The sequence below is a fragment of the Vipera berus genome (assembly GCF_964194415.1).
Source record: "Vipera berus genome assembly, chromosome: 5".
Lineage (NCBI taxonomy): Eukaryota > Metazoa > Chordata > Lepidosauria > Squamata > Viperidae > Vipera > Vipera berus.
In genome coordinates, this window is record NC_138207.1 from 45,834,942 (window position 1) to 45,855,110 (window position 20,169).

A 20,169-nucleotide genomic window follows, 5' to 3' on the forward strand; every position below is an offset into this window, starting at 1 on the left:
GGACGGGACGGGCTGCTGGCAAAACTCGCGCTGGCCGCTTTCTTCGCCGGGGTCTCTACGGGACCTTGTCAGCCAGAGGTTTTGCAGCGGGCGACCAGCCTCCCCCCCCTCCCCCTTAGAGCCAGCTGCCGACAACAGGTTTGTCGGACCCGGGAGAGCACCTCTTCCCCTTGTTCCGCGGCTGCACGTGAGTAACTGGCTGACGAGCCTACAAGACAGACTCTGGATGCTGCTGCCTGTGTGGGTGCGCGGGAGGAGGAGTTGTGTGTGTGTGTGGGGGGGTCTGCTTTCACATAACTCCTTTAACTTGGAAGCACTGAACCATAAATTGAAGATTTAGTAGAATCATAGAAGTAGAATCATAAAACAGACTAAGCCATACCCCCCACCCCCCTCCACGGAAAAAACAGTAAAAAAAAGGCTACTAAATGCTAAGTACTGATAAAATACCCAATACTTCTGACTTGCCCTGGTTAAGTGCCCCGGAGCTCCTCTGGAACTGAACATAGGGGAAGGAGCCCAATTTGTCCTTTAGCACAGTCCCTGAGCAGCATGGAATGAATAAATCAGACCCCTCAGTGAAGTATGTTAGATTGAGATCAGTGGGCACGGGGAGAGGGGGATGGACTTGTGTCTGCATGGCTGTCCCCTCTCCGTAAGCTATGCTTTGCATGGAAAGGCATCAAGTGCTCAGATAGAAATGGGACATCCTCTGCTGTCTCTGAAAACCCTGGTCACAAATATAGAAGGCTATAGCAACCAATCATTTCATTCTACTGATGTGGCAGGATTTTGGAGGAGGTGGCATCCTGCTCTTGTGGGTGGGTGGGGTGTGTGCTATGCCTTTGGCAGGTATGTCTGTGCCTGCTTCCCCCTTTGTCATTCTCCTTCCGGGGAGGAAGGGGGGAAGAATCCGGGACTTCTTAAGATGCGTCCGCATTGCTAAGTGCCTATGAATAATTTACAATGCATTATTATTTGCTACTCCTGGTTTTTATTTTTATTTTTGAAAAAATTTCCTCCTGGTTATTTTTATACTGTTGCTATAAATTATCTTGTCTATTAAGAAAAAGAGGGATTCTCTGGTAAGAAGTGCCACTGACCCTTTCCTTTCCCAGGTTCCTTTATCAAATTTCCTTGCCTCCCAGGGGTCTCCACCAGCACTGGACCAGAAATGCACTCTCTGCAAGTGTATCCTCTTACCTTCTTCCTCCTCCTCCTATATCTTCAAGTTCCTAGCTGGGCAAAACATCCCAAAATTAAGCTGCGCTTGGTGGGACCCAGGAGCCAAGCAGGTGAAGGGCGGCTGGAGGTGCTGTACAAAGGACAGTGGGGCACAGTGTGTGATGATGACTTCAACATCCATGTGGCAAATGTGGCCTGCAGAGAGCTGGGCTATGATGAGGCCATAAACTGGGCTCACAGCGCCAAATATGGCTCAGGAGATGGTAAGAACGGGACGGGCAGGAATGGAGAATGTTGTTGGTCTCAAGTACTTTTTAGTGCTTCTAGACCTCACTAATAAAGGTGGTATTTCGTATAAAAGTACTCAAATTATTTAAGCTCTACAGTAGCTTTCAGGTAACCATGTAACTTTCAAGTAGCTATGTAACTTCCTGGTCTTAGGGATCATGTGAACCAGCAAGATTTTACTTTTCATTGGCTCACAACCACCCTTAATTGGAAGATGGGGGAGATTGCATCCCACACATCTCACATTTTTCTCTTTCAACAAGAGATAGCAAAACAGTACTGTATAGCAAGTGGGCTCTTACAATGCTGTAGGTACTTTGGGCTATGCTCACTTCAACTTCAGGTGAAAGTCTGTAAGTGCTAAACATTGCCAAAAGAAAGTAGGGACAAAGTAGCACATTGGCCATAGTGTGCTCATCTTAAATTAAATGTAAATACAATACAATACAATGCATTTGTATTTGGGACAAGAATTCATGAAACCAGATTTCCCACATTCTCTGTGCTTTTTTGTCCACTAATCCAGCCTTCTTCATGTTATGCTCTTCAGATACACTGGAATGCAAACGTTATTAGTTGTTCTGATGAGGAATGATGGGAATTGTATACCAGCTGGAGGGTACTTAGTTTGGGAAGGCTACTCTAGTCTGATAGCTATCCAGATGTTTCCCATTTTCCTATACCTCTCCTATGCCTCTTCAAATATATACTTAACAAGAGGTTCTTTTTGGTGACATAAAAATAAAATTAGTTGTAACAATCTTTGCTTGATTTCTCAGAATGATCCATATATATTATAACTAATGTTTGATTTGAAAGACTGACAAAACCGACAAATGTAAACAGGAAGTACTGTGGCTTTTCCTAGGAAAGGCAGTGAGATCAGGCTGGGGAAAACTAAACACAGCAAAGAGCAACCAGGGCTTCTACTAGTGATCTTATGTATCTACAGGTCCCATCTGGCTGGACAATATGCGCTGCTCAGGTACCGAAAGCTCCCTGGCTGAATGTGCCTCCAATGGTTGGGGGGTGACTGATTGCAACCACAATGAAGATAGTGGCGTGGTGTGCACAGGGCCCCGCCGACTCAATTCTGCTGCTTCACATATCCAACTGCAGGTGAGGACCTGAATAGAGACTGGAGTTGGTTCCTTTCTATAATGACAATTTGGAGCAAATACTATGTGTTCACATTTGGGAGTCCTGCTGAGATCAATGCCCATAGAAATGTAATGATCCGTGGATTATCCCTGCACCATTGCTGAGCATATGCATGCGATAATTTCACTTTTCATTAACAACAAAAATGGAGGTGAATATCCATTTTTTCTCTTGGGCAGGGCACAAAGGTAGAGGAGGTACGGATCAAGCCGATACTGGCCCGAGCCAAATTAAGCTCCCCTGTCACAGAAGGTGCAGTAGAAGCAAAGATCCAGGGACGTTGGCGTCAGGTGTGTGATGCTGGCTGGACTCGGAACAATACTCGTGTGCTGTGTGGGATGCTAGGATTCCCCTATGAAGGACAGGTAGCCAAGGGATTCTACAGGTAAGAGAAGTACTAAGGGCTATGTGTGCAATGTTATATTTATGATGAAGAAAGAAGTAAACATAATCTGGAGCGTCTACCTTTTAATGTTAACATAAGGCGCAGCATAAGCATCAGGTGATTCTTTTGTAAAGGAAACAGTGGTGTTTCTGTTTGTCTTGTCTAGAATTTCCTTTTGTTTCTCATGAGAGGCCTGTTCAATTCCTGTGATTTTGTGGGTTCTTTTTCTCCCCACACACTGGTAGTTCCATGTGCTTGTTTCCTTCTGTCCATCTTCCACACTCCACCCACTATTCTCTTGCTAAATACAGTCCTGCAATGAGCAGTTATGGATGCCAGGGCCATTTTACCATGGGGTTCAGCCAAACCGCAGTGGGGTAATTATAGTGAAGACTGCTTTTCACGGACTGAGCAGAACCTGCACTTTCTGGCTCTAGCTTATGCATCAATTCTATGGACTAGCACTCCAGGGTCAATGTCTAGACCATCCTAACTTGGTGTGGTGTCCTCCCAAAGTGTTAGATCACAAACATAGCCATGTTTGATGTGCCCAGGTTGAGGAAGATGAACACATTCTCTGAATGCCAATATGATCTGTGGACACATTGGTTTTTTACCACATGGGTAAAGATGTTAAAAGCTTTGGTCTCCATCATCTTTAAGTATCTCTTTTTTTCTATGATGATAGCCATAGCTGTACAGTTTATTTATGGGAACATCTGTGCAGATACTGGTTCAGGAGTGGCAGGGGCTTTAAATAATGCCACAAACCAGTGGATAGTGCTGTCACCTTTCCTAAAAGAACAAATGAGAATACGAAGGACCATAGCTCCAATGTACTAGGTAATTCAATGAAATGAGAATTTTTTTAAAAAAACCAAACCCTAAACATTGTCAACAAAAAGAACCTTCTGTGAAGTATCTGAGTTATATATCTACTGTTTTTGCAAGGCATTTTTAATGCTGCTATCCAAGTGCATTTATATTTGAAAATCTAACCTTTCAGGAAACTCTGGAATCAGAAAATAAAGGATCCACGGTCCAGGTAAGGAGTTGCCTCATTGCAGCACTCAGTATATGGGAAAAGGAGATTCTGGGGCCTCTAGAGTTTATTTGCATGATTGCTTCCTGTGCCTTTAAGCAGTTAATTCACCCAATTTCAAAGCCTTTCCCCATTTGTGTCTAATGATGACATTTAACTGCCCCTTTTCTGATGTGTTCCAATAATGTTGCCATCTTTTCGTTACCAACCATGAATGAGACAGGTTAAAGTCATGTGTCAGTGTTAAAGCACCGTTTTCTTTCTTATACTGACACCATTGAAGGACAGACTCTAGATGTATAAATTCTGCTAGGCGTTGTCACCTTGGAGCAAACTCAGGTGATTCCAGTGACTTGAAACAAAGGCAATAGAACCAGGATAGCAAGTGAGGACAGCAAATTTCACGCTACTACAGTTTTCTGCTAACTCAAGGATGGTGGATAGCATGTCAGCCATGGAAAAAGCCTTCTGGAGGATGGCCAGAAGGATTATTATCTGACAAAACGCAATAATTTTTTCCCTTGTTTTTCAGCCTAAAAAGTCTGAGCAAGAAGAATACCTTCTGGATCCATCAGATTAAGTGCCTGGGCACTGAGGTTCACTTGGGTGAATGCAAACTACATATGCTTCCAAAAGCTCAGAATCAAAGTGCCTGCCCACATGGTATGCATGCCTTGGTCAGCTGTATAGCAGGTCCTGAATTCCAGCCGAAGAAAGCCAAGCTATCCAGCCATAGCAAGCCTAAACAGGTAAAAGGAAGACCATTTTCCAAAGAATAAAAAGAGGCTTATATATCTTGACAGGTAGACTCATGGTGAAGAGCAGTGACCACAGTGAAACCATAGGATCTACTAGGGCAAGGATCAGTCTAATTCTCTGTCAGGATGATATCACACAAAGGGTTCACTGAATAGATCCTATATAGTTGTTCCATCCTAGAATAGCAGTGGAAAAACCAAAGAGTTACAGAAGACATCTGCGTGGCCTTAAAACTTTCATAATATATTAAGAATGAAACAGGAGAACTACAAGTTAAAAACCTTAGGTGGAAGCCTACCAGTTTCACTGTTAGCTGTTGGAAGAGAACAAAAATCTGTCTTTCATAAATATCACTAACCCACCCTTTGTCTCTAATCTATCTCCATTCCATTTGTTAGTCCCTAATCTCTATTTCCATTCCAGCAAGAACCCAAGGTGCGTCTCCGTGCAGGTGCACACATAGGTGAAGGGCGTGTGGAAGTGCTAATAGGTAACCAGTGGGGCACTGTGTGTGATGAAGGCTGGAATCTACCTGCTGCCAGTGTGGTGTGTCGGCAGTTAGGTTATGGCACTGCACGAGAAGCTCTTTCAGGAGCACAGTTGGGCCAAGGTGAGTGGAAGGGATGAGGCAAATCATAAAGTGGGTGGCGTAAGGCTCAAAGCAGGAAACTTGCATCCTTGACAAATATGGAAGGAGAAGGAAGATTCTGGATAAGTTATTCCTAGGAAATGTTTCATGGAGTTTCTCTGAAACAAGCAAAACCCAGAAAGGGTGACAAAGTTCTGTAATATCAGGAATAGGAAGAAGAGGATTAATTTGGGGGAGACTGAATTGTGGGACCAAAGTAAAAGAATGGAAGCGAGAGAATCAGACTGATAACTGTGCATGTGGGAAAGAATTTGGGGTATAGTGTGGGTGACACGCAATGTGGTGGAACTCCATCCCTATTAAGAATAATTCATGTTACAGGCCTGGGTCCTATCCATTTAACAAGAGTGCGGTGCAAGGGACATGAACCATCACTGATGGACTGCAGGTCCCAAAGAGCAGCTCAGACAAGATGCCGGCATGACAATGATGTTGCTGTCCGCTGCAATGTGCCCCAAACAGATGCCCAACGTCAAGTAAGATCCAGTTCTTTGACTAAAAATCAAAACCAGAATTACATCATAATTCTTCTGTTCTGTTAAGCCAGTTTTCACCCATGCAGATTCGTCTGGCTGGTGGGCGCACTTCAGAGGAAGGTGTTGTGGAAGTCCTGGTGCCCAGAGGAAGTGCCTCCCGCTGGGGTGCTGTGTGTGGGGAACACTGGGGACTCATGGAGGCCATGGTTGCTTGTCGACAGATGGGGCTGGGCTTTGCAAGTCATGCTCTCCAGGTAAGCGACTGCCTGCACTGTTTTCTGATAATGATCAGTACTGAATGCACCAGCAGAATGCTGACTTGCTTACTCAGTTGCAAAGATGGTACTTGAGGCTTTTTGTTCCAAGCTTTCAGGTTAGTCATGATTAGGCAAGGGCTTAAAGGAAGCCTGGTTGCTTATGTCACCCAAGACAAGGATTTCAAATTCAGAGTCTGTACTTACTTGGTTTCTACCCCTTTGTTTCTATTCCAGGAAACATGGTACTGGCAAGGCAATGCAGATGCTTCTGAGGTGGTGCTGAGCGGTGTGCGCTGTAAAGGCACAGAACTGTCTATCCTACAATGCCAGCACCATGGACCTGTGCATTGCCCTAATGGGGGTGGCCGTTTTGTTGCAGGAGTCACCTGCACGCAGAGTAAGTGGAAATAGGAATGGTCTGGCCTGCGGGTGTTTAAAGCTAAGAGAGTGGGATCATCTATAGTAGAGTAGCTACCGTAGGCATCACAGGAGTCATGAGAGCCACCTTTTTGCTTTGGACAAAGACAGATATTTCTTTTCTCTTTTTTTGGTTATATTGAGGTTGAAGAAAGGCAGGGCTTTTTTTTTCTCATAGAATGCACAGAACGGAGTTCCGGCACCTTTTTTGGATGGAACCTTGTAGGGTAGGCAAGGTGGGTTGTATGACATGTGTGAGTTCCGGCACCTTTTTCTTTTATAAAAAAAGCACTGAAGAAAGGAATGTTGAGAGAGTGCAAAATATATAGTATGATGGACAAATCTGGAGAATGTGATGTAGTTGGAGCTAACTGCCTAACTGCCTAACATTATGGGCCTAGAATTCGCACTGTACGGATTTAAGACTTCATGCTCCACTTGTCTTTTTAGATGCCCCAGATCTAGTAATGAATGCCCACCTGATACAGGAGACAGCTTATCTTGAGGACCGCCCATTGAACATGCTATATTGTGCCCATGAGGAAGGCTGCCTTTCTGCCTCTGCTGACCGTATGAACTGGCCAGAAGGGTATCGACGCCTGCTGCGCTTCTCCTCTCAGATTCACAACCTGGGCCGGGCTGACTTCCTTCCCAAAATTGGCCGTCATGCATGGATATGGCATGAATGCCACAGGTAGTGGGCAGTTCTTGACACAACATGGCCAGTAATATGTGCTTCTTTGTCATATGAAAATGCTATTGCTATCCGATGCACACGTACAATTTGAAGCTAAAAGCTGTTGTTAATTCCTGTTGGTAATTGTGTTTGTTCATTTAAAAAAAAAACACGTCCAGACTTTTCCTTTTCTAAACCTAGCCTTTTCATCTCTCTGAAAGTTAAAGCTCACGTGTCCCACTGAAAGATATCCACACTGGCCAACTCTTTTATGGTGGGAGCTGTTTGTTGCATCTGGGAAAATAGCAATGTTTATGCTAAAGCTGTCATTATGGTTGAGCATGGATGAAGAGCTATAATAGCAACTGAGCCAAAAGCCCCACTTAATTCTTCTACATTGCTTTGTTTCATGGCTCAGCAGATCTTTGCTTTTCGCTGCCACAAGAAGCAGGAAGGACCGTTTGGCTATTGCCTAGACAAGCCCACTTCTTCCAAGCAGTAGTTTTATCCTGACCTATAGTAGCCTTCTAATTCCTCGTTTTCATCATCCCACAGACATTTCCACAGCATTGAGGTTTTCACACATTACGACTTACTAACACTCAATGGTTCCAAGGTGGCTGAGGGACACAAGGCCAGTTTCTGTCTGGAGGACACCAACTGCCCAGAAGGTAAGGGTAAAAATTTCATGAAACTCAAAGGGAACAGTAACAAAATTAGAACCAAATACTACATGCAGTACATACGTCAGAAGTATATTGTGAGCGAGACAAGGCCTACTCTCTCCTACTTAGCCTATTCTTTTCCATACAGGAATGCAGCGGCGTTTTGGCTGTGCTAATTTTGGAGAGCAGGGTGTCAGTGTAGGCTGCTGGGATACATACAGACATGATATTGACTGCCAGTGGATAGATATCACTGATGTGCCTCCTGGGAGTTACATATTCCAGGTAAGTCTGGGAAGGAATCTGGCTTGGTCTATTATTCCTAAGCAACTTCCTAGGCATAAATTTGGCCCCTGTTATCAGTTGCTTTGGGACGCGGTGGCTCAGTGGGTTAGGACGCTGAGCTTGTCGATCAGAAGGTCGGCAGTTTGGCGGGTCGAATCCCGAGTGCCGCGTAACAGAGTGAGCGCCTGTTACTCGTCCCAGCTTCTGCCAACCTAGCAGTTCGAAAGCACGCAAAAATGCAAGTAGAAAAATAGGGACCACTGCGGTGGGAAGGTAACAGCGTTCCGTGCGCCTTTGGCGTCTAGTCATGCCGGCCACATGACCACGGAGATGTCCTCGGACAAGCGCTGGCTCTTCGGCTTTGAAACGGAGATGAGCACCGGCCCCTAGAGTCGGAAACGACTAGCACGCATGTGCGGGGGAACCTTTACCTTTACCTTATCAGTTGCTTTGTCATGGATTTTTTTCTTCTTACTAAAACTGGGAAGGGGCACAAAGAAGATGATGAGAAGACAGCAAGCAACCTGAACTACAAGCCATCCTTCCCCACCCACACACACACACCTTTTCTTTTTTTGTCAGGTTGTAGTGAACCCTAACCAGGAGGTAGCAGAGTCTGACTTTTCCAACAATGCCCTTCGCTGTCAGTGCCAGTATGAGGGACATCGTATTTGGTTGCATGGATGCCATACAGGTATAAACACAACAGAAAGTCTTAACCCAGTTGGAAAATAAAATGTGTACCACAGCCTGGCGATATATCCTGCCCTTTGGCATTGCCACCTCTCCTTTCTTCTTCTGTCTTGTTTGTAGGTGACGAGTATGGTGCCATGATAGAGTGGGATGAGGAAGCACAACGGAGATTGAGCAGCAACTTTGTCTAAGGCAAATATTCCAGACACAGCTGGAATCCCCAGAGAACCCAGATCCAGCTCACAGCTCAAAGCAACTCAACATGGGCTATGGTAGAATCCAAGCAGATGCTGGCTAGCACAAGAACTAGACTCTGCAGACAGATTCTTTCAAGACCCTCTTCTCCCCCACCCAGCCATTTGTCCAGGATTGACACACACAGGGGTACCACAGACTTTATGGCTATGCTGTGGCTATCGCTCATTTGCCTTACATTACACAGTCCAGCTTGTCTGGTCCACTTTCTCTATTTATTCAGCTTGGCAACTATGGTCAAATATGGGACTGAAATGACCTGATGGGGACACTACAGTCTTTCTCATGCCCAGCTAAGAGAATAGTACAGAGCAAAGAGGACCTTGCTGGCGGAAGGGGTGTGTAAGTATTACAACCCAGAAAAACTACCTCAGCCAGCACCATCTGCTGACAAGCTTTTATCTCAGGAGCCTGGTTCATCTCAAGACGTATCAAACCATCTCAAGACATATCATTATTTTCAGCCCCATATTCCCCTTTGCCACAAAGCCACACAACAGCATGCAACATGCCAGTAGACCCAAGCATCCATACCCACCTTACCTCTGGTGCAGAAGAACTTCATCCTGCCATGGATGCAGATACCTCCAGATCCAAAAATTCAAGTCAGACCAAAGGATGCAGAAAAGGCACCTATGAACCCTTTTGTAAGAAGACACTACTTGGGCCATGCTATTAGTTTAAGTAGTAAGAGATTAGGGAAGTGGAACAGTATTATTAACTATGGAGTTAGTAATGTGCAATGAACTGTGATGGTTAACAGGGAGTGTAAAATACCGTACTATTTGGGGATCACCCGCTCAGGGAAGAATCACAAGCCTCTCCCCCCAAAAAACAAAAGGTGCAATTTTGTACCACAATTTGTGGAGTTTGACCCTGCCAATAAAAGGCTTTTTGAACCACATAATAATATTCATGGCTGAATGACAGAAATTACAGGCAGAGCTTCTTGTGACATCCACTTTTTTTAATGTGAGTTCAAATGACAAAGTCCAGCTGAGAAAGCATGGAAACAGCACAGCCAATCTGTTTGTCTGCCCACCTGTCTGGAGCAGGGAAGCATTGCTTCAGAAGCAGCAGCATTAAACTGGCTCAGGATAGCAGAGGACAGTGCTAGCAGAGAATGGTAGAGATGGGTGGTAGTGCCTCAAATCCAAAGGGAATATCCACAGGTCTCCCAGTAGGCGTGAAGCAAGCCATGTGCCTATGAGGGAGAAGTCAGGCGGAAAGAGTTGATTATAGCAAAGTGGCACCTGCCTCCCTCAGCAGCCCCACTGCAGTGTTCATCCAGGCAACAAATAAAGCTTAGATATAGGCAGGAGCTTGTAATACATCAGTCACTGTGGAAGGGGGAGGGACAGCTCTCAGGCCCATGTCAAGGAAGGAAGAGGAATGGATGGGAGTGATTTATGCCTGCCCCAAGGAAAGCCAATACTCAACGGCCCCATTGATCTCCAGCACCACACTGGAGTTGTACTATAACTGTAATCTCCCACTCCCCAAAGCGAGCTTGCTTTTCTCTTCCAACTGGGCTCAGCTGGAGTGCTCCTGTAATGAATTTAACAAGCAGCCAGAAATAGGCTAATCTGCCTGGCCTTCTTGGTGACGGAGCCCAGCTTATTTCATAATGAATCATAAGGGGAGGGGGCTCTCCTTTAAGAGTGGAGGAAGGACGTGTGGTGCCGTGGGAGATGGAAAGAGGCCAACCCCTTTTTCCTGTAAGGCCCCATCAGAGGTTCCACTCATTGGGGAAAGTACCTGGTCACAAAAATGCTGATATACAATTCTTCCAAATTCACAAATAGCAAAAAGGGTATTTTAGCTGAAACAGAGCCTTCAGAACAGTGTGGCTCCTCCTCTGGAACAATTCGCTTTAAAAAAATGTTACCGGACTGGTGGTAATCTATTTTATGTGAAGTAGGGAGGGTCAGGAGATTTTTATTTCTCCAGGACCTGTGACAATTCAGGCAGTGGGACGCCGATTCTCATTATCTGAACTCTCAACTGGAGAGAGAACTCATGGGGCTTTCTGGGCTTGAAGGCCAACAGAAGTGGGGGAAGAAAATTGGCTTCAATTTGGTTTCTGGAGAAAGGGTGTGAAAATGGAGTGAAAAAATTGCATAGTTTTATTAAATGTTACAATTAAAAAGATAAAAGCTAATACAAACCAAAAATGATGTAAAATATAATTTTTTTAACCTTGACCAAATAAACCAATTTTATATTTATTTCCCTTATGTTTCACAATCTTGTTCTGTAATTCTTCAAATATGTCCCAGACTTATTTTCCTTTGTCTCGTCTCATAAAATTCTTTAAAATTCAGCAGGTCTTTTTTTATAAATTTAACATAGGAAAATTATCCAAGTCATTCTTCTGTTTGTTATTTACCGGTATGTGTCCCTTTTCATTATTAAGACATCAGCCAGTTTCATTCATATACTGAACATATCTTTTTTCCAGATCATTCTTGTAGTCTGCCATTTTTAAATCCATGTTCAAATCAATATCAGTCTTATCTGGTATAACCTGTTCCTTTTTTTATAAAATCATTTAGACATAGTTTATCTAAATGGTCTAGGCAGACATTCTTTTGCTCACAAATATCCTTCAATATCCTTCAATGTGTCCAATGTTAAAGTGTTTTGCTCCATTCTGTGTTGGTAAGCCAAGTTTAAGTGGACATCTCCTTTAATTGTAATCTTTAGTTCCCTCGTGTTCCCTTTAGTGTCCAATTTTCAAGGTCCCATCCTATCTTTTTCCCCACAGAATTTAAAACACTAGCCATTTCTCATAGGAAAACTTCTTATAATTAACTGCAAAGTTTTATTTCAATTACATATAGACCTTCAGTCCATTTACAACTTTCAAAAAACAACACTCTAATAATTAATCTTTTGCCATTAATTCCCCCAAAGAATTTTTCTAAATTCTGAAAAAGAGGCAGAGTTTATTAAATTGCACTTGTCTCTTTTGTTCAGCATCAATCAGTAGCGGTATGAAGACGAATTTTCTGTTAGGTAGAGGGATAAATCCATTTCATGTACTTTGACAGGAAGCAATGGTAAGATGCTATAGAACAGAAGTGTGCATATTCTGTTGTCTTTTGAAGCTACAGAAGTTGCTGTCACACTGAAATAATACTTTGTGTATGGAATGGAGTAAAGGGTCCTAATGCTCTTCATCTCAAGTAGTGTCTTGATATGGTCTTTATTCTTTAGAGTACAGGCAAGAATTCTCTTCAACTCTGAAGAAGACAGTAAAAAATGAGACCTAAGCTCTCTTCCTGGAAAACATATATATCTTTCCTGGTTTTCTCATGGAGAAACGCCAGGAGTTTCTGGAAAGCAATTTCAACACTTTTGTACACATTGTTTTAGCTGTGAGTATAATATAAGTTTAATATTTATTTGTGCGACCAATATTCTTAGTAAGCTTCTTCAGCAAATTTTCTCACCAACTCGCAGTTCATGGGGAGTCATTTTTCATGAAATATCTTGTATGTACAACCTCAGATCTCCATCTTCCAGCTCAGCGCTATGCTAACTCTGCAATATGAGACTGATTCTATTTTCTTAGACTCCTCATCTCCTTTGATTTTTTTTCTCCTTGTCATCATTTGTATCAAGTAATTTATGTGATCTTCGCTCTGAAGATTAAATATCTCTGCTAGATGGACCAGACAAGCATAAGGGAAGCAGAAATAACTGAAAATGGGGAACAGGAAAAGCAAAAGAGAAATTGATTGCAATCTGCAGGATGGATTTAACAGAGTGGAAGCTGAACAGAACCTTCATGGTTTAATGGAGGGCAGAGGCAAGAAGGTAACCATATTTGAGGCTTACATGGAACAGAAAGGACATGAAAGAACATAGAATTCATATTCATTCTATGACATAAAATCCTCGTCTATTAATTTAATGCCATTTTTCATGCTGATGTGCAAAAAAGGCTAGCACCTCAAATTTTCCCTTCCTCAGTATGTTCCTTCCCTACATTTTCATATCCCCTACATCTCCATAAATTATCTCTTTGCTTCTTCAGTCATTTCTCCTTCACTTCCAAACTACTTGCACAGCCTCTTCTTAATTATATACAGTCACATTTACCTTTCTCATTTAATTCTCCATTTTAAGGTATTAAGAGTATGCAAAAGATTTCTAGTCTGAATTATTTGAGGTTGAAACACCCCATTTCAGACTCAAAATGGCTGTCCCAACTTCACCAAAAGCGTCTGATGCTGCTCTGACCCTTATTGAAGTGTTCAAAGACCAAAATTCTTGTTTCAAAAGTACGACTTTGTGAGGCTTTTGGAGTCATTTACTTTACACTATGTCACATCTGTGCTGTTTCCAGATACTTGCAAACTTTACCAATCAAGAGATATCATACGGTTATTCTGTCTATATATTTTCTGAGGACAAAAACCCTGAAGTAGTGGAAGACAAGACGTTATTGTCAGCAACCTCTCATAACATTTGAAGTGTATGGCAGGCTGATCAAGCAGAAAAGTCTCTTCTAGAAGTTCCTATGTGCCTGGTACTTCTGCAAAAAACACTTAGACCAGTGTTTTTAACCTTGCCAGACAGAAAACATGTGGATTTCAACCCCCAGAATTCTGGAAGTTGAAGTCCACATATCTTCAAATTGCCAAAGTTGAGAAACACTGACTTAGACTGTTCTTATGATGGTGAGACAACTTTCATGTCTCAAAAAGCAATTCCAACAACACTATATGTATATTTGGACAGGGAAGAATACTTAATTTTTCTCAGAAAGAAAGCACTACATTTTAAATAGTTGGAAAATGCACGTTGTCCCGAGAGAAATGCAACCATGAAAAGACAAGTGAGGATTATATATACAACAGATGAACAAGAAATGGAAATTTATCACGCAACAAACAGGGGGAACTGAATCCCACCGGAACGGATTACAATGATTCCTTAATAGATGGCAAAGATCCAAACTCTCATTCCAACTAAACTGAATTAAACTGAGGATTTAAGAAATGAAGAAAGAATTAAACATATCACTCCAGAGGATATTTATTTCATAGCCATTTATGATACTGCTTCAATACTACTTTTGAGTATTAAATGTTCTTCAAAATCCCAATAGGGCTGAATTTAGCTAAAATATTATTTCCTGATAAAGTAGCACCTGAGTCACAATAGGATCACTGCAGAGGTGAATGGGCATGATGCCCAAGCCAGAATTGGCCGAATCAGATTTTCCAAGTTTCTATCTTGAAATGTGCAGTAAATTCAATAACTGTATTCTGCAATCAACAAGGGCCAGGTGTCCCTTAGATTACTGCAGTTCTGATATGAAAATACCTAGAAACATTTTGCCATATATAAAAGTATTCTTGCTTTGAACCAAATTACTGACTCTTGTGTTAACACTTTTCTGCCATTCTTAACTCCAGTTCAGGAGCGCTGCAGTGAGGGAATATTCAAAATGTGAAATCTAAACATGCTTACCAACAATCAGTGCCCAGAAAAAAATGCATCAGTTGCTGGCACAGTTTTAGGCCTGTGCCACTGTATCTTGCAGAGGATCCAGCAACCCACAAGAATCAAACGGGGCTTAAATTTGTGAGAATGAGTATTTAGTCAGAGGAAGGCCTTTGAGAGGGATTGTATTAAACAATCAGGAGGGATGGAGACTCAGAGCCCAGCAAGGTCCTCTAGTCCTTCCAGGAATGTCCAACCGGCCAGCCCATAATAGATACCAGGGCTCTCCAACCTATTTGAGTCAGAGCCAGGCTTGAGTTTTGTGAGTGCATCACAGGCGCTCACACCACAGGTTGCCATGAGGGGGAGAAGAGTGGGTGGACTTGACTTTTCCCCAAGTGGCTGTTATAGCAAGCATGAGCAATCACAAATAGCCCATTACCAGAAAGCAACTCTATATAAATGGCTGATTGTTAACTACGCTAGCTCCCATGATACTCCCTACAGTTCCCAGAGTGTCGGAGGATTAGAGTGATTTACAAATATTGCAAAATAAATAAGTAGCTTTTAGCTAGCCTTTTCTCTGGCCAAATAGGCAGCCTTGAACAAAACACTGGGCTGCAGTAACCCACCACTTTTATTTTAAAAGAATGTCTATGAGGCCCAGAGGAATTATTGTAAATAAAGATGATGCTGGAGGCTGGTACTTTAGATCTAAAGTTCAACGTCTCTTCTTCCTTTTTAGACTGCCAATTCCCCCTCCCCCCATGAGTTCTGTGGACTGATTGTTTCTGTGCATACTCTAATCATAACAGTGATGTTGTTGAATGCCTTCTCTACATAATAGTGTATATCTGTGCAATATTTATGTAACAGCGTTGTTGATTAATAAAAATGGGCAGAACCTGTCTTAATTTATCGGCCATTGGTCAGTATAATGGTCATTGACATGCGCTTGAATATACTCTTCCATTTCTGTGGCTGACACAAGATTTTATCAGCAGCAGAGGACAAAAAAAGACAAGAACCAGCTCCATTTTATTTTTTATTATTTCCAGTCCAATAGAATAGTTGAAAGAAATTATGCAGAGGGACCCAGGACTCTTATGCCTCTCTTCAGCACAATAATTATCTGAAAACTGAACAGACGGGGGCCAAATTTGGTGCTGGAAATAAAGTAAACAAAGTAATTTGGTGCTGGAAATAAAGCAAGCAAAGAAAAATTGAGTTCAAGAATGACCCAGATCAAACCAGGGACAACAGAAGAAAAAGAAATCCAGAAAAGCCTCTTCCCCCTGTGGAGAGGCAATTGAGCTTGGAGTGTTGCAATCTTCCTTTAAAATCTCACTTTTTGGTCAAATGTCCCAGAGCAGAACCATTTTAATGAGTTTAAAGGATCCAAGCATGTTCTGCATGCTTTCTCTGTCTTCTTTTAAAATTAAGAGAAACTAGAAAAAATTGAAAGATAGATGGGGCAAGGAATCTGATAAGCCCTGATACAAGGGGAACATCCAAGAGCACATGAGTGTTCACAGATGCTTTTAATGCCCTCTGAACTCAACTTACTCATGTTTTTTTTCTTGAGCATAGAGATGATTATGGAAGACCAGGAAAGGGCCTGTCTCCTTTAAAGAACTGCTGATGGGTGTGTGTGTGTGTGTGTGTGTGTGTGTGTGTGTGTGTGTGTGTGTGAGAGAGAGAGAGAGAGAGAGAGAGAGAGAGAGAGAGAGAGAGAGAGAGAGAGAGAGAGATGTCTATGCTAGATCTGAAGCCTCTTTGCATAATTCAGATCTGAACACTACATACTTTTGGTACTTAGAATTTAAAGCAACACTAAGGAGACAAATCTTAAATCTGTTTCTGGAGGTACTTAAATAGTTCTCAGATTCTATGGCATGGTTTACAACAGTGCAATCTTAACAGAAATGACAAGAATACAGGAAAAGAGGCCCATAACAGACCAAAAAGACATTCTGTCTGGAATAAGGCATGTCAACTTGAAGAATGGTCTGCATGTTTGCCTTAAAGCCACATTTACAAAAGAATTAAATACAATTCTTCAATAAGCTTCACTGCAATTGTTTCTAAGTAAATAAGAAATTACTTGGATGGCAAGTCTACTCTGATGAAAATGCCGGTGGCCTTTCATGCAGGGAGGCTCTTGCAAACTGCCAAAAACTATAAATGGGAATGAAACCTAATTTAGCCACTCTGGTGTATCAGATTTGAGAATATTTAGTTGGAGGAAATAGACAGGGCTTGTTTCAGGTATCACTTGCTTGGCAGAGCCGGGAATTAGGCTATTAGAATTGCCAGGAAAAGGGTAACTACCCATCCGCTCTTATTTCAGAATACTGCCCACATCACAGGCAAGCGCTCCACCCTGCTCAAATGTAGACGCAACCGGTTGCTGTTCCAGGTTATGGAGATGTCTGACTGGCCAGCAAAAGGCAGCTTGCCAGAACATTCCAGCTCTGAGAGCTGCCTTGGCCTACTGTGTGCGATCTGACCCCAAACAGTCTCATCCGGAATGTCCCATAGAGAGTATTTCCAGTCTCTCTCTGACTAGGTCAATGTGGCAGGCCGGGCACTGCCCAGTCAACTTGGCTCTCACTCACTCTCTCTTCCCAAATGCCATCTCCAATGACCTCTGATGCGCTGTCTTGACCCACAACTTGGACTAGGATAGATTGTGTGGATCTAGAGTTTGAGCAGCAATTGTGTCTGCTGCTGTGCAGTAGCAAGATTAGATTGATATGTCTGGATCTTAATCTCTGCACCAACTAAGCGGAGACACCCAAAATTCCTGGTCCAAGCTTAGAGGGCTTGACCCCAAGCACAGCTGGGAGTGCCCAACCACAGGAATCTCCGGCTCAGTCTGGCAAAGGTGTGTTGTTGATGTACATTTACAGGAAGCGGCCAATCTGCCTGCTTTTTGGGTGGTGGTAATGCAGCTGCTCAGAACAGAAAGGACCTTGTTTGCTGGTCTTTGGGAAGCATTCCTAGGGATTGAGGCGGGGAGGGGGGAGGGGGAGGGGGGGAGGGAATGCCTGTAAAGTGAAATCCGACAGCCAGAGCTGGCTTGCTTTTTACTTATGCCTGTTTTTACAGGGTGGGAGTGACATACTGCAAGGACTGCTGCCAATATATTCCTGCCACAAGGAGGGGAATCCCACAAGTGCACAGAGCCACTTAGGAATGGTTCTACTAGGAGGCCCAGAATCTGTTTGGGTCAGCAGGGTCTCCTGATTTCCACATCCAGGAGGAGTTGCTTTCATCTCAGCTCTTCGGATGAACTTACGAGGGTTCTATCAGCAATGGGTTTATAAGAGAGAAGCTCCTGTCTTCTGGGCATCTTATGCTGACTTCCATTCCAAAGAATCTGGAAGAGGAGGGTCTCGGTCCAGGCCAACCACAGTAACAACAACTCATTGAACTGCTGTCACACCTCTGCTTAATTTCCGGCGCTGAAGATTCATAGTTACTTGGAGGCAGTAAAGCTGCCTGCATCACACGACACCATATAAAATCAAATCAACTTTAATAGCAAGCTCAGCATTGGGCGCCTGGCCATCCTAGTGGGCCTGATCTAAAAGCTATCGCAGTTCAGTCCCATCCCACTGAGCACAACATGATTCAGTGACCCAGAGCACAGACAGGCCCTGCATCCATGCTGCCTTAAACTAATGTGACGAGTGCATTTGGATTACATTCTATGGCACTCAGAACAGCATTGGCAGGACTGTTAACAATCTAGCAGCTCTTCCTGAGGTACTGCCGGTCCCAGTCTTTCACGGTCTTCCAGTCAACCCAGTAGCTTGGGTTCACATGACTCACCCTGGCATGTCTGGCTACTCCAATGCACTCACAACTCCCCATATCTTATTGCTACCCCGAAAAGAGGATGGTGGATTCCCTCAATGCTGTAAGCACAAGCTGCCATTTGTCAGTTCCACTCCATGAAGTTTTCAAGCAGGCCTGATCAACTTTCCTCTTCTCACTCTGGCTGCTGACTCACTCACGACCTTCCCAGGCATCTTCCTTTTGCTTGGCCTCCAAGAGCTTCCGCTCTGCAAGAGAATAATGTGATTAGGGGAAGCAGTGGTCATATGATATAGAGCTGATCAGAGAAGCAACTTCCAGGGCTTTGGTAACCCTTAAGTGCAGCCTTGGTGCGCATGCATTCTCTCCCGATAGAGAAGGCTGTTGCCTCTGCTTAGTTGGTGCAGAGATCAAGATCTACCTCAGCAAACTCTGGACATGCTCACATCGTTGCACACTGGAAGTCTTTACTCAACTCCCCTGCACAGCACGCCTGAATCCTATCTATCCCTTCCTACAGATCCATGCAAGGTATTATGGAACTGCATTTCACCTGACAGCAGCCTAGAGAATTTGCTTGTAATCCACTTGAAAGCCTACTCAGCAGAGAAGAGTAGCAAATTACTGAGTTGGTAGCTGCAATTAAAATAAATTAGCTATTCTTATGCATGTCTTCCTCTTACTTTTTTGAAGCTCAGCCTGCCTCAGGGTTTTGAATTCTGGAGTGGTAATATTGTTCAGTACAGTAAACAGAACTGGAGCACCACCTAGTGTCCTTAGCTGAACACTGAAGACCTGACACAACCACATTTCCCCTATATCTTTTTCCTAGAGCAGGGGTAGGCAACCTCAGCTCTTTTATGACTCATGGACTCCAACTCCCAGAATTCCTGAGCCAGCATAGCTGACTCAGGAATTCTGGGAGTTGAAGTCCATGAGTCATAAAAAAGCCGAGGTTGCCTACCCCTGTCCTAGAGGGACTGGATTATACCACAGCTTTCTTCCCTCAAGGCATTTAATCAGAGCTATAAACTGCTCTTGCTGCTCCTGGGAAGGAATCCTTGCTCTCTTCCAATCCCCTCCAAGAAAAAGGATAGGAAAATAACCAATCCTAGATCTTGCATGGATTCAAAGAGGCACACCTACAAGAATAGAGACCTCAGTAAGGACAGTAAAGGCATTCAATTAACAAGGCTACATAAACCTGGACATCACATACTTAATGTTGATGCTTTCCTCTCCCTCAAATGTCTTTTGCACTGAGCTTATAGAATATCTGATCCCAATATTATTGATGGAAAAATGACAGTGATTATTGGACACATATCCTATTCAAAAAGCCAAACCAGTAGAAAAAAGCAATCTTTAACAGTTAATTACAATAAGAATGTCTAAAAAACTTGAATAATCAATACTTGTACTCCAGTTTCAAAAGAACAATTGAAGAAGGTCAACAGATACTCTGCAAAATATCTGCTTAAGGATATGCCATAGAAAAATGGGGGGAGGGGAGGGGAGGGGAGGGGCTGCAGAAAAAGGAAAAGATAGAGGAGTTGAGTTTATTATTAGAGAGAAGAGGCAATGTTAGAAAATGGAACCACCTGGAGATTTATCATCTGAACTGACAAAAAGCTATCAGCATATTCCTGAGGTGCAAAGGGTGTTGTTAAAGAAAAAATACCACAAATAAAATATTT

General features: G+C 43.1%; 2 protein-coding genes across 2 annotated transcripts in view; one reads left to right on the plus strand and one right to left on the minus strand.

Moving 5' to 3' along the window:
* Positions 1 to 1,102: 1,102 nt before the first annotated feature.
* Positions 1,103 to 9,129, plus strand: LOXL4 (lysyl oxidase like 4; the record flags this gene model as incomplete). Its single annotated transcript, XM_081330016.1, has 14 exons — positions 1,103 to 1,448; positions 2,426 to 2,592; positions 2,814 to 3,019; positions 4,026 to 4,064; positions 4,594 to 4,810; positions 5,244 to 5,430; positions 5,791 to 5,945; positions 6,032 to 6,199; positions 6,437 to 6,599; positions 7,070 to 7,313; positions 7,851 to 7,966; positions 8,109 to 8,245; positions 8,828 to 8,939; positions 9,059 to 9,129. The coding sequence occupies exons 1-14, from the start codon at positions 1,175 to 1,177 to the stop codon at positions 9,127 to 9,129; spliced, it is 2,256 nt and encodes a 751-aa protein (XP_081186142.1). The 5' UTR covers positions 1,103 to 1,174.
* Positions 9,130 to 18,174: 9,045 nt separating this feature from the next.
* Positions 18,175 to 20,169, minus strand: part of R3HCC1L (R3H domain and coiled-coil containing 1 like) — a 48,253-nt gene continuing 46,258 nt past the window's right edge. Inside the window, exon 7 of the mRNA XM_081329656.1 lies at positions 18,175 to 18,720. Coding sequence (XP_081185782.1) covers positions 18,665 to 18,720 — 56 coding nt within the window. The 3' untranslated portion in view covers positions 18,175 to 18,664. The remainder of the gene's footprint in view (positions 18,721 to 20,169) is intronic.